Source organism: Budorcas taxicolor, chromosome 12, assembly GCF_023091745.1.
Source record: "Budorcas taxicolor isolate Tak-1 chromosome 12, Takin1.1, whole genome shotgun sequence".
Classification (NCBI taxonomy): domain Eukaryota; kingdom Metazoa; phylum Chordata; class Mammalia; order Artiodactyla; family Bovidae; genus Budorcas; species Budorcas taxicolor.
Window position 1 is genome coordinate 52,367,427 of NC_068921.1, and position 12,784 is coordinate 52,380,210.

Genomic DNA, 12,784 nt, shown 5'->3' on the forward strand with positions numbered 1-12,784 from the left:
CATTCTGAAGGAGATCAGCCCTGGGATTTCTTTGGAAGGAATGATGCTAAAGCTGAAGCTCCAGTACTTTGGCCACCTCATGCGAAGAGTTGACTCATTGGAAAAGACTCTGATGCTAGGAGGGATTGGGGGCAGGAGAAGAAGGGGACGACAGAGGATGAGATGGCTGGATGGCAACACCGACTCGATGGACATGAATCTGAGTGAACTCCGGGAGTTGGTGATGGACAGGGAGGTCTGGCGTGCTGTGATTCATGGGGTCGCAAAGAGTCAGACACGACTGAGCGACTGAACTGAACTGAGGGTTATATAAAATAATTCTAAGTAATGCATGAATCAGGCTTCCCAGGTGACACTAGTGGTAAATAACCCAACTGCCAATGCTGGAGACAGAAGAGACGTGGGTTCGATCCCTGAGTTGGGAAGATCCCCTGGAGGAGGAAATGGCAACCCACCCCAGTACTGTTGCCTAGAGAATCCCCATGAACAAAGGAGCCTGGGGGGCTACAGCCCATAGTGTCGCACAGAATCGGACAAATGAAGCAACTTAGCGCACACACAATGCATGAATCAAAGATGAAATTACAAAGAAACTTAGAAAATATTTTAAACTAAATAACAAAGAATATACTGAATATCAAAATTTGTGGGATCCAGCTAAAGATGTGCTTAGATAAAAATTCAACACTTTAAATACTCATATTAGAAGAGAAAAATCTAAAATCAATGATCTAAGATTCCATCTTAACAAACTAAAAAAAAGAGAAACAGCATGGTAAAATAGAAGAAATTACAATAAGAGGAAAGTCAATGAAACAGAAAATAAACCAGTAGTAGAAAAAATTAATAAAGTCAAAAGTTGATTCTTTGAACTTAAGAAATGACAAACTTCTAGCTAAGCAAGGGAAAAAGAGAAACGATAAACATGAGGAATGATAAAGGGATTATCACCACAGACCCCACAGACATTAGAGGATTATAAAAAGAATGCTATAAACAACTTCATGCCAAAAATTTCAAGAATTCAGATAAAAGGACAACTCTCTCGAGAAAAAGTTACCAAAATTTACGAGAAATAACAACAACAAAAAATCTGAATATCCCTGTATCTGTTTTAAAAAATGAATCTGTAAAATCTTCCCCCAAACAGAATTCCAAGACCAGATGGTACCCTCAGTGAATTCTATCAAATATTCAATCCCATGAAACCTCTTAAAAAATACAGAAGAGAAGTGACAAGGATAACTATAATACAAAAACCTGACAAAGGTATTACAAAAAAAAAAGATTACAAAACAATATCCTTCATGAATACAAACCCCAAAATTCTTAACAAAGAAACAAATCAAATTCAACAATATATCACATACAAAGTTTTATCCCAGGAATGCAAGGTTGACTTAATTTTCAAAAATGTATTAATTTACTTTTTCCTTTTATTATCTTTATGGTAGCAATAAATACATAAAAATATTTGACAAAATTCAATACACATTTACAATAAAAACTATAAGCAAAATAGGAGAGTAAAATACTTCCTCACATTGGCAAAGGCTATCAAAACATCTACAGCTAATATTACACTTAACAGTGAAAGACCAAAAGACTGATTTGTCGTTGTTTCTCCCTTAGATTAGGAACAAGGAAGGATACAACTATCATTTCTACACAGAAGTAGAAAGGTTCTTGTCATTGGAATAAAGGTGCAGGGAGTACACGGTTACCTAGAGATCAGAAAGAATGATGATGTGATTATACAGAACATCCCACAGAATCTACAAATAAAATTTAGTCCACAGCATCCCCTACAGTTCACCTATTATACTACTACCATTCACTTGCTTTAAATAAATTCTGGATAACGCTCCTGGAGAATTCTGCTTAGTTTCATTTCCTGGAGAAACTTTCCAGAGGAAGTAAAGTATTGTAGGACAAACTAGAGCCTCCACCACTGGTTTCAAGGCCAAAACTTATAGTCACAACCTCTTCTTTGTAAGTCATCCTGGATTCCCTTCGTCTTGGGGTAGAATCTCTGCTGGACCAGAAATTCTGACTGATCCTGTGAGGTGGCCATCCGGCCTTTCTCGTGTCCACATTCCACAAAAGTTGGAAAAGGAAGTACCAATAAACAGCCAATAGAACACTTAAGAGTGTGACACAGCAGAGTGTGCCAAACTCCACGCTCCACTGCAAAACCACAGCCCTGCCTCCTCCAGATAATCACGTACCTTTACCCTGTCCAAATGGTGACTGCTTATCTCAGAAAAGGAGCACCAAGTCCCACAGCAGCTGTGCCTTAGTATGAGGACTCTTACAGTGACTCTGCTGAAAATATTTCCCTTCTGACCAGTGTTTAGAGCTACAGAGACGGGAAGCATAAATTCCCCAGGGGATCACTGATACTAAGTAGAGGCATCCCAATTTCCATGTGTTCTTCCTACTGGGAACACTGGAGGATTCACGCTCATCCTCAGCTGTGCCACCCTGACCATCTTACTGCTCTATCGGTCAGCAGCTTCTGGGTGGTTATGAGGCATAATGGGACAAATGGATCTGTGGGATCCATGTGCTAAAAGCAGGTCCTTCGCTTGGAAACAATCTTATGTGGCACCTTGTGCTGATGGACCACTCTACAGGCCCTCAAACAGCAGCGCTAGTTGAATCCCTACAAGCTGGAAAGGGAAATATACTCAGAATATCCGTCAAATTCAGTCAAAATAAATCACAGTCCTTTCCAAGGCACAAGGACTGGCTGCTTTCCTTGAAGGGAGGGTAGTCTCTGTTACTGTTGAGCTGGACATTCATCAGCTCAGCTGACAAACAGAAGTCCATTATTGGGCCCTTGCACAGTCATTATCAGTAATTTTTCCACAACACTTTGTAGACCAAAAGGAATACCTAATTATTATTAATGAAAACCAAATAATAAGAATCTATATTCTAACAACTTAGTAGCCATATGAAAAAATAATACACATAAACTTAAAAAGAAAAATACTATATTTCATTCTTAAATAGCCACAATTACTCAGTAATTGCACAATGCACTGGCTGGGTCCTGCACAACTTGTCAAACTTGTGCAGATTGAACAGGCCACCCTCTTTTTCTGTTCGACACTGCTTTTTGTGTAGAAATTTATGTGTATCACATGTGTGCATGCATGTTCAGTCGTATCCAACCTTTGTGACCTCATGGACTATAGCCTGCCAGGACCCTCCATCCGTGGGATTATCCTGGCAAGTATACAGGAGTGGGCTGCCATTTCCTCCTCCAAGGATCTTCCTGACCCAGGGATTGAACCCACATTTCCTGTGGCTCCTGCACTGCAGGCAGATTCTTTACCACTGAGCCACCTGGGAAGCACCTTCTTTGTATCACAGCAAATAACAAAACTTCAGCTTCAAAAAAGATAAGACATCATGGAAATGAGTGAAACACGATCTAATGTCAAAACCATGAGCTACCTCAAGGGAGTAGTTTGTGACTGACATTTCTGTGTTTCCTTAAACTTCTGAAATAGCCCATCGTATTCTTGTGTGTCTGATGGAGTTGGGGGGTGCCTCTGCACAGTTTGGGACTCACTCTTCGTGTGTGCGTGTGCACATGCGCACCTTAGTCCCTCTCCTCCTCAGCAGGCCCAGCATCTCCCAGGAGGTTTTGCTCTGACTTAACTCTAGTTACTGGCTTGGTGATAAGCAGCAGGGGAGAGGAGAGGAGGCAAGCAGTAGGGGCAGCATAATCTCCAAGCAACTACCCTCTAGCTGGGAGAAGACCACTTCTGTAGGCTCAGAGGGTTCAGAGGAATTGGGGGTTTCAAGGTTTCAACTGGCTGTCCAGTGCATCAACTCAAGATGTCCCATCTTAAAAGCCGGGGTCCCATTTCTTCCTAACCAAAGCACAGATGTTGGCCTAGCAGACTTTCTGAGAAAGCAACCCACCCTGGAGTTCTGCTACCTTTGCAACTAAATCTTGGGTCTAATCTTTAGCTTTTCTTTCCTCCTACTGCAGAAGATGAGTTTCTTTACATGATGCCAAAGAAAGTAATCACCTAACTCTCTAATTTTGCTCCTAGTTACCTTCAGTCTTTCACGGTCTTTCTCAGAGTCACTCACCAGTCATGTGACACCACCATCCTTATAATTAAGAACTTCCCTAAACATCTCACAAGCCTAAGATACTGTACCCACCAATACAGTCTCTTCTACAGGAATCCCACTCCACCTTACCACCAGTGAAAGTTTAAGCAGGTGCACAGCTACAGTACATGCCAAGGGTTACCAGTACCAGGCTTCATCTACAACCTGCCGTGGGTTCTTTACTGCCAGCTAGCCAGCAGGTAAGTGTAGCTCCAAAATCCCATTTTAGAAACTACTTCCTCAGACCGCTGCTGTCAAAGCTGTCTTGGGTAAGGATGCCAAAGAAAAAGACTCTGAAATGGAGATTTGCACACCCCAAGTATTGAAAAATACTCTGCACATCAACAACTGTGGGAGGGTAGAGGAAATGAGACTAAACAGAGGCAGGAGGTGAATTGAAACACTGTCACAGGAAAGCCTGAGCCAATCCATGGGGAGCTCTGGAGTTGGGATGGATCTTCAAAGTTGTCCTACCTGAAGGGCCAGGCATTTACAGCCCCACAGAGAACAGGCACTGGATGCAGGCTGGCCTGGAAGAAGAAAAGTGACTTTGAGGGAAGCAGCTCTGTTGGCTCAGAGCAATCTGGGGACTCAGTTGCGGTAGATTTTAGCAGCCACTATTCTCAATGGCTGGGGGAGCCTGTCCCTGAACCAAGATACCTGGGTGATGAACTGCAGCACCTACCACACCACTGTTTGACTACTATCACCAATTCGGCTAATGACGGGAGAAAATCAATCATCTACCCTGCTTTCTTAGGAGAAACTAAGCTTACAACCAGTTAGTTGATAAGGGAAAATTCTTTGCAGAAGAGATGCTGCTGCTGCTGCTGCTGCTGCTGCTGCTGCTGCTAAGTCGCTTCAGTCGTGTCCGACTCTGTGTGACCCCATAGACGGCACCAGGCTCCCTCGTCCCTGGGATTCTCCAGGCAAGAACACTGGAGTGCGTTGCAGAAGAGCATCAGCTACCAAATTCTACTTTAACAGAATTATAAAAATCATCATTTTGAAGCCCCTAATGAAACTGACTCAGTCAAGGATTATCACAGGATGCTAAAACCATTAGGTGGAAGATATCCAGTGTGTCAACGTTATTACCCACGATTAACTGCTTACTGCAAATGGAAGAAGCATACACATACAGAAAAAGAGATCTAGTGGGTACCCAAGTAATTCAGGTGGCCAGACTGAGAATTACCAAACAATGAGACATGAAAACCGCTGGATGGGACACAATGTGCAGTACTCAGCATTATACACAAAATATTCTTGCCCAGAAAACGTCTAACTGAAACCTACTGAAGCGTTAAAGCCTAATTTCCACTTATAGGAAATACAGGGACAGATGACAGAGAGAGGATCCTGCCCTTAAGGAGTGAGATTTATAAGACATTTCAGAAAAGGTAAAATATAGTGAAATACAGAAATACAGTGAAATACAGAAAATTAGTGAAATACAGAAAACTGGTCTGTAGTGGCCAGTAGCTAGGGGGAGGAAAAGGGAGTTAAACTTTTTAGAGTGATGTACATATTCTATACTTGACTGTGATGGTTCTAAGACTCTTCAAATGGACATGTACAAAAGGGTAAATTTTATTATATGTAAATTAAATCTTGATTAACAAGACCCCTCCTCCCAAAACCTGAGTATTTACTCTTGAAAAAAAAAAAGTGAGACTATTGTAACTATTCTGTTGATGTTTTAAAATGCAAAACTAGTTTTAAATTAACATTTTATTTTCTTTTTAAGCCCAAAGGCAAGATTTTCTCGTGAGCTAAGAAATGAATTCATTTCATACTTCTACCTACTTATATGCCAATAGAGCAACTTTTGCCTTAACACGTGTTTGTATAGGATTCCACAGATACAACAGCTACATGAAGCAAATTACTACATATCCACAAATACACTGACTCAACCCTGAATCACTTCCAATAACACTCCTACAATAATGTTTCTTCACAGCTCAAAACTATCAGTGTCTACTGAATAAAACTGAACTCTTACCTGGTAGTTCAAGCTGCCTTACCCTCTGACCAAAGGCTCCATTTCCAGAATGAATTCCCATTCCTCTCCCTCATGAAAAATCATCTATATTGTAGCTCTAACAGAATTTTTAACATTACTTACACACAAACTGTGCTTTCTCACCTTCTTGCTCATGTTTCTGCACCAGCTCAATAAACTATCCCTTTGTCATAACAGGCTATGCTTTCTTAGTCATTTAACACTTTTATGACTACCTGCCTTTGTATCTTTCACTCCCATCCAGAAAATAAACTCAGGTGGAAACTGTCTTACAAATTTTTATAGGGCCAATGGTTAGCACCAAGTATTAATATCAGAATCTGTGTTGGATTAACCTCTTATAACCAAAATCCCATGCATGTGAAGGATGGGCTCAAATAGCATTTCTAACAAGAAAAAGAGATAAAGCTGAAGGAAGTAAATGGGTTTAGCTTAGAGAAGAAAAGCAATTTCCCATTTTAAGTATAAACTCCCCTGTTGTTTCCACTAACACTGTTCTTCTACCACTTCAACCCTGATACCCTGACCGTCTTTATCTCCCAGTCTATCAGTTCCTTCCTGGGATCACTTTTCTTTTTACCACGTGGTCAATCTTTGTCACCAAAAACCTTCACTTTCTTTTATTCTTTCATCTCCACGGACACTTCAACCTTGAATCAACTAGTTTTGTTTTCAGTTCTCTTTTGAGTGGAAAAGCTTACAACATCATGCTGATTGGAATTTTAAGTACGTGATTTTAATAATAACAGTAATAGTAACACCATGACCACCACCAATGGCAGCTAACATTTAATGAGCATTTACCATGTCCAGGCACAATGCTCTTTCAATAACCCTAAAAGGTTATAAGTAGAGAAACAGACATGGAAATGCTAATTAACTTGCCCATTTTAAGAGACCAAAAAGCAGAACTGAAATCTGAACTAAGGCAGTCTGACTGCCGGGCAGGTTAGTCACTGTGCTATAGTTCTTCCCAAATGCAATCAAAGTCGCACTGCCATTCACATTCAGAACTGATCAAACATTCCTTTATTCATTTCCTTACAATCCTTTCCTTCAAGCAAATGTTCCAACTTTCACTGATTCATTCATAGAAAAATATATTTATTCAGTCACTGAACAAATGGAAGAGTAATGTCGGTCACTGAGACCAGCACAGAAGAGGAAGACATGATCTTTGCCTTTTATTTAAGTCCCCGAACTCTATCTGTCCCTTCACTCTCAGCACAAATCATTAACTAATATTTATTAGCACTTACCGTGCCAAGCACTTTACATGTACAGAATCATGTAACCTATGATACAGTCCTCATTATTATTATTCCCATTCTACATAGAAAAAAACAAAAGCAAAAACAAACAAGTGTGACTACATCAAATTAAAAAGCTGCACAGCAAAGGAAAAACAAATATGGAAAGGTAACCTACCAAATGGGAGAAAATACTTGTAAACCATATATTGATAAAGGGCTACTATATAATCTTATATATAAGAATTCATAGACCTCAGTATCAAAAAATTAAAAGGAACAAACAAACACCCACAAACAATCCAGCTTTAAAAATGGAAAGAGGCTCTGAATAAACATTTTTCCAAAGAAAGATATATGAACAGCCAACAGGTACATAAAAGATGCTCAGTATCACCAATCACCAGGAAAATGCAAATCAAAGCTACAGTGAAGTATCATTTCACGCTGTTAGAGTGACTACCATCAAAAAGACAAGAAATAAAAAGTACTGGCAAGCATGTGGAGAAAAGGGAATCCTTGCGTACTGTTGGTAGGAATGCAAATTGACACAGCCACTATGGAAAACAATATGGGGCTTCCTCAACAAATTCAAAGGAAGAACTACCATAAGATCCTACAATTTCACTCCTGAGAATGTACTCAAAGGAAAAGGAAACACTAACCTGAAAAAATATCTGCATCCCTACACTCACTGCAGAATTATCTACAATAGCGAAGAAGCAATCTGAATGTCCACTGATGGATGAATAAAGAAGATATAATTTAAAACGGGCTATTATTCAGCCACAAAAAAGAGGGAAATCTTGTGAGACCAGGAATGGATCTTGAGGGCATTATGCTAAGTAAAATATGTCAGACAGAGAAAGATAAATATACCAAAACCAAAACACAAAAACAAAACCCAAACTCTTACATACAGAGGACCGACTCATGGTTGCCAGAGGCACGCGTAAGGAGATGGGCAAAATGGGCAAGGGAAGTTGAAAGGCACAAACAAAAATTTACAGTCATAAAATAAATAAGTCATGGGGATTTAATGTACAGGGAGGTAACTACAGTTAACAACACTGGAATGTATATTTCAAAGTCGCTAAGGGAGTAAATCTTAACAGTTTTCACTTCAAGAAGAAAAAATTTCAACTATGTGTGGTGATAGACGTTAACTTGACTTTATGTGGTAGTCATTCCTCAAAATATGGAATGATTATGTTGTACGCCTACAACTAAAACCATGTTATATGCCAATTATATCTCAAAAATATTTTTTAAGCAAAAAACAGAAGCACAGAAGTTATGTAATATGCCCAAGGTCACACAGCTAAAAAGTAGCAAAGCCAGGATCTAAAACCAGTCTAGATTCAGAATCCAAGCATTCATTAGAATGCCATCAAAGTCAGTGATGCCATTAGGCTTCTGTCCCTCAACTTCTCTATCTACACCTAAAACATAATCCTCAGTAACTAACGTATTCAACACTGACTGATAACGCACTTGCCTTGTTTTGTTCCTTGAATACAACCTTGTTTCTGCACCAGAGACTTTGTACTTTCCTAAAACATTATTCCTCTAGGTCTGCCTTCCAATCATTATGACTCAACTTAAATGTCAACTAACCCTGACCCGTCCTGATCACCCTACCTAATATATCACCTTCAACTACAAATTGTCTGTCACATGAAATCGGTTTTATTTCCTCCACGGCTATTTATCACAACCTAAAATGATCAGTTGCTTATTTCTCCCTCCTTGAGTGAAAATTCCAAAGAGGATAGAGACCTTGTCTATCTTGCTCACTGCTACATCTTCAGCACCTCAAACAATCCCTGGCACAAAGCAGGTACTGGATATCTACAGAACAGACGCCAAAACTTCTGCTACACATTAGGATTACCAAAATAAAAAAGATACAGTTCTTCATAAACTCCTGGTCTTTAGATTTATAAATATGTACCTCCTCCAATTCTATATTAAAGGATGACTAGCTCCTAACATTTTTAGTGGCTAACCTCTTCACCTGTCATGTTAAATCTGTCCCCGAGATCTCCCTTAGACTCCCCCCCCAAGGATTATCCCCTCTCTCACTTCTTTAATTTCTCCTCCTCCACTTACTGAACATTTCCCACCTACCCTCCCACACTCAAATAACCTTCCCTCAGCCCTACATCCCCCTATTGCCCTAAAGTATCCCATGGACTTCTTAACCACACCTCTCTTACAAACACATCTTGACCACTTCCTCAAAAGTCACCAGTGGCCTGGATAGTATTCTCACTTTCTTCAACATTTAACCCTGCTGAGGACTTTCAGTCCAACCAGAGGTGCTGCTGTGCCACAGTTCTCTTAATTTTTTAAAATCTTTTTTGACCTTACTTCACTGTCGCCCTTCTCTCACACTTTTAAACTTGATTTTCACTAGAACTTCATCTTCTATTCTTGCTCCATTCTGTCTCTGAAACATTTCACCTTTTCCTCTATCTCAACTAGTGCCCCATACCAATAATTACATCATTCATTCAGAACCTAAATTCCAGCTCCACTTTCCCCATTAGTATTTAATATGAAATGTGACTTAATTCTTCAGCAAATCCTCAATAAAGAGTAGTTGCCGGCAATGACTTAGAAAAAATAATGTGAACTAAAATAATGTTCTGAACAAGCACTGGAAGGCAATATCATACAACTTAAAGCCTGTTTCACGAGTACTTCTTGAAATATAGTACGTAAACTAATTCTTCACTAATTTTAACTGACAGCTTGTACAAAAATAAACCAAAGACTAAAAATCATTCATACACTTTATATATGTGGTTAATCTATATTAATTTTGCCTAAAACTGTTTATACAGTTCTAAATACAAAGAAACAGTATTACTGCTTGAATACAGTAGTAGAAAGCTAAAACAGGGAACATGCCAGTCACAAATTATTGCGTAAGTCTGGAAACAACATATGAAATAAATTCAAATTCTTTAAAAGGGGTTTGTAAAGATACACCTACAGTGCCATAATTAAAAGACTCACAGCTCAAAATTACACCTAATTATTAGAGCAAACTGTCCATTGAGGTTTTGTGCTATTTTCAAAAACATTAGCAAGAAACAGACTTGTGACATTGCGGCCTTTAATTTAGATAGCCAAGGGTAGTTAGTTATATACATTTATATCAGTATGATAAAACTAAAGTCCCAGTCCTATAAACAAGAATATAGACCAGAAGAAATGTTTACCTCTCTGCAGTGGACAGGAGCCACAGTCCACACTGGTCAACCACAAATACCTGACTCACAGCCTAGCCCCTCTCATATGAGAGAAAATGACATCTGGTTATTACCGAACAAACTGCACATTCAAAACCTACAGTGAACTCTCTAACTTGTTCAGCAAAAATCCTCCTATGCTTTCCTTATGTACTGCAAGAAGGTGTGAGGGGGAAAAAAAGACGAAGCCAGCTCCCAATTATCACTGCCAAAGCCAAGCTGGTGAAACAAGTCAGTCACCATGCTTCAAGGTATGTGGCATGTAAAGGCATGGACAGGAAAACAATAGCAGAGACTTAAGCGAAAAGACACCTACATTTTAAGAAAAAGAAAATGAAAGTGATTTCACATCTCCTCCACCAAGGGAGCTGTAGGTGCACCGAGTCTTGAAATTCTAGGAGCTGCTCAAACGTTCTAGTTGGTGGCAGTTGATCACTACACCAGCTGTCACCTTTTGGAGTTTTCCAGGTTTCCCCTTTTCCCCCACAAAACCCCCTCTAGTCTAAGGCAGAAAAGTAACTGAGGAAATAGAACAGAAGATGAAGGGAAATGGCCGATGGGACAACAGACCACGAGAGCTGCTGTAACCCTGTCTCCAGAGGACCCAAAGCTCTAGTTATCAAAGTACAGCTCTAGAAATCTGTATCAGACACCTTTCACATCCAGGGAAAACCTCCATCTGTATCCCTTTCGCATCTATCTCGTAAACTGAAATCCCCTGTCTTATCCTAAACTCATCCTATATATATGACATTATCCTTAACCGATACCATTGCCTCCCCTAGTGAAAGACAGATTTTTTTTTTAAGGGAGGAGGAAAGGTGAGGATGGAATGTCCTGAGGGAATGGGGCGGGGGGTGAGAAATACGTGCAAATACCATTGCGGCAAAGACACTGGACACGCCAGTTCCCTCATCGCTCCTGCAAATTCTCTTCGTGCATGACCCTCCGCTCAGCCCTCCTCCTGCTTCAACAATACACAGACACGTGTCCTAACCGACCCGCACCATCACCTTTTCTAGCATCGCACGCTCCCCGTTTCCACCCTCCCTCGCCCCCCAACAAAGACAGTCACACACACTTAAAAGAGGAGAAACTGCTGCCACCGCACCCTCCTTTCTCAGTAAGTGCTTCTACCATCTAGCATCCAGTGCTGGCTGAAAGACAGCTCGATAAACACGTATGTAGACAGAGAGACAGACAGACACACACACACACACACACACACGGACGCATATGCAGCATGGTGGCGCAAAGAAGGGCACCCGGAGACGCACCTGGAGGCCGGGTGTCCAGCGCTGCTGCCCCCCTGGTCCCTGTCACTGAGCGCAGCTGTGTAAATCCTCCGGTAGCGGTCGGCCAGGGCCCGGCCTGACAGGAGCAGCTGGTAGTGACCCCGGGAGTCCGGGGCCGGCAACCCCAGCCCCAGCCCCGCGGCCGCCAAGGAGCCCTCGGGAAGCGGCATGAACAGCGCCCCCGGCGCCGGGGAGGAAGCGATGGTAGCGGCCGGGAAGAATCCGTCTCCGCCGGGCCCCGAGGAGGCGGCGGCGGGAGAGGCGGTAGCTGCGCACATCATCCTCCTCGCCGCCGCCTCGTCCCCGCGGGCCGGGCAGGCAGACACGCGCGCGCACACACAGCCCTTTTCCAACGACGACGGCTCCGGCGGCGGCCTCTCGCTCCCGCAGCAGCTGAGACTACAAAGACAGCGACCTCCTCCTTCTCCTCCTTCTTCTCCTCCTCCCCCCCGCGCCGCCCTCGCCACTACTGGGGCCGCTCATCTAACCCCGCCACCACGGGAGTGTTAGGAGGAGGCGGTGCCGCCGCTGCACCCGCCGCCGCCTCCGCTGCCACCGCCGGAGCCACCCGCAATGGGAAGCGGCCGGCCGCTCTGGGCATGCGCCACTCCTCGCGCACGCTCAGTCCCTCCGGCCCCCCGTTCCCGCCCCACCCCCTCTCCGCCGCCACTGCCTCCGCCTCCGGGCACTGGGTGTGGGACCGGGGTGGCGTGCGGGATCGGGAAAAAGTCCACTTCTCCGGATTTTACTAGCAGCTTGAGGAAGAGTCAGGAAAGTGCTGGGGAGGCTGTCAGCTCCATCCAGTCGGCTTCA

General features: G+C 42.3%; 1 protein-coding gene across 1 annotated transcript in view; it reads right to left on the bottom strand.

Moving 5' to 3' along the window:
• The window catches only part of MYCBP2 (MYC binding protein 2), a 266,575-nt gene extending 254,174 nt beyond the window's left edge, over nt 1-12,401 (bottom strand). The window contains exon 1 of the mRNA XM_052650329.1: nt 11,954-12,401. Within this exon, the coding sequence (XP_052506289.1) occupies nt 11,954-12,252 (299 nt within the window). The 5' untranslated portion in view covers nt 12,253-12,401. The remainder of the gene's footprint in view (nt 1-11,953) is intronic.
• Nucleotides 12,402-12,784: the final 383 nt, after the last annotated feature.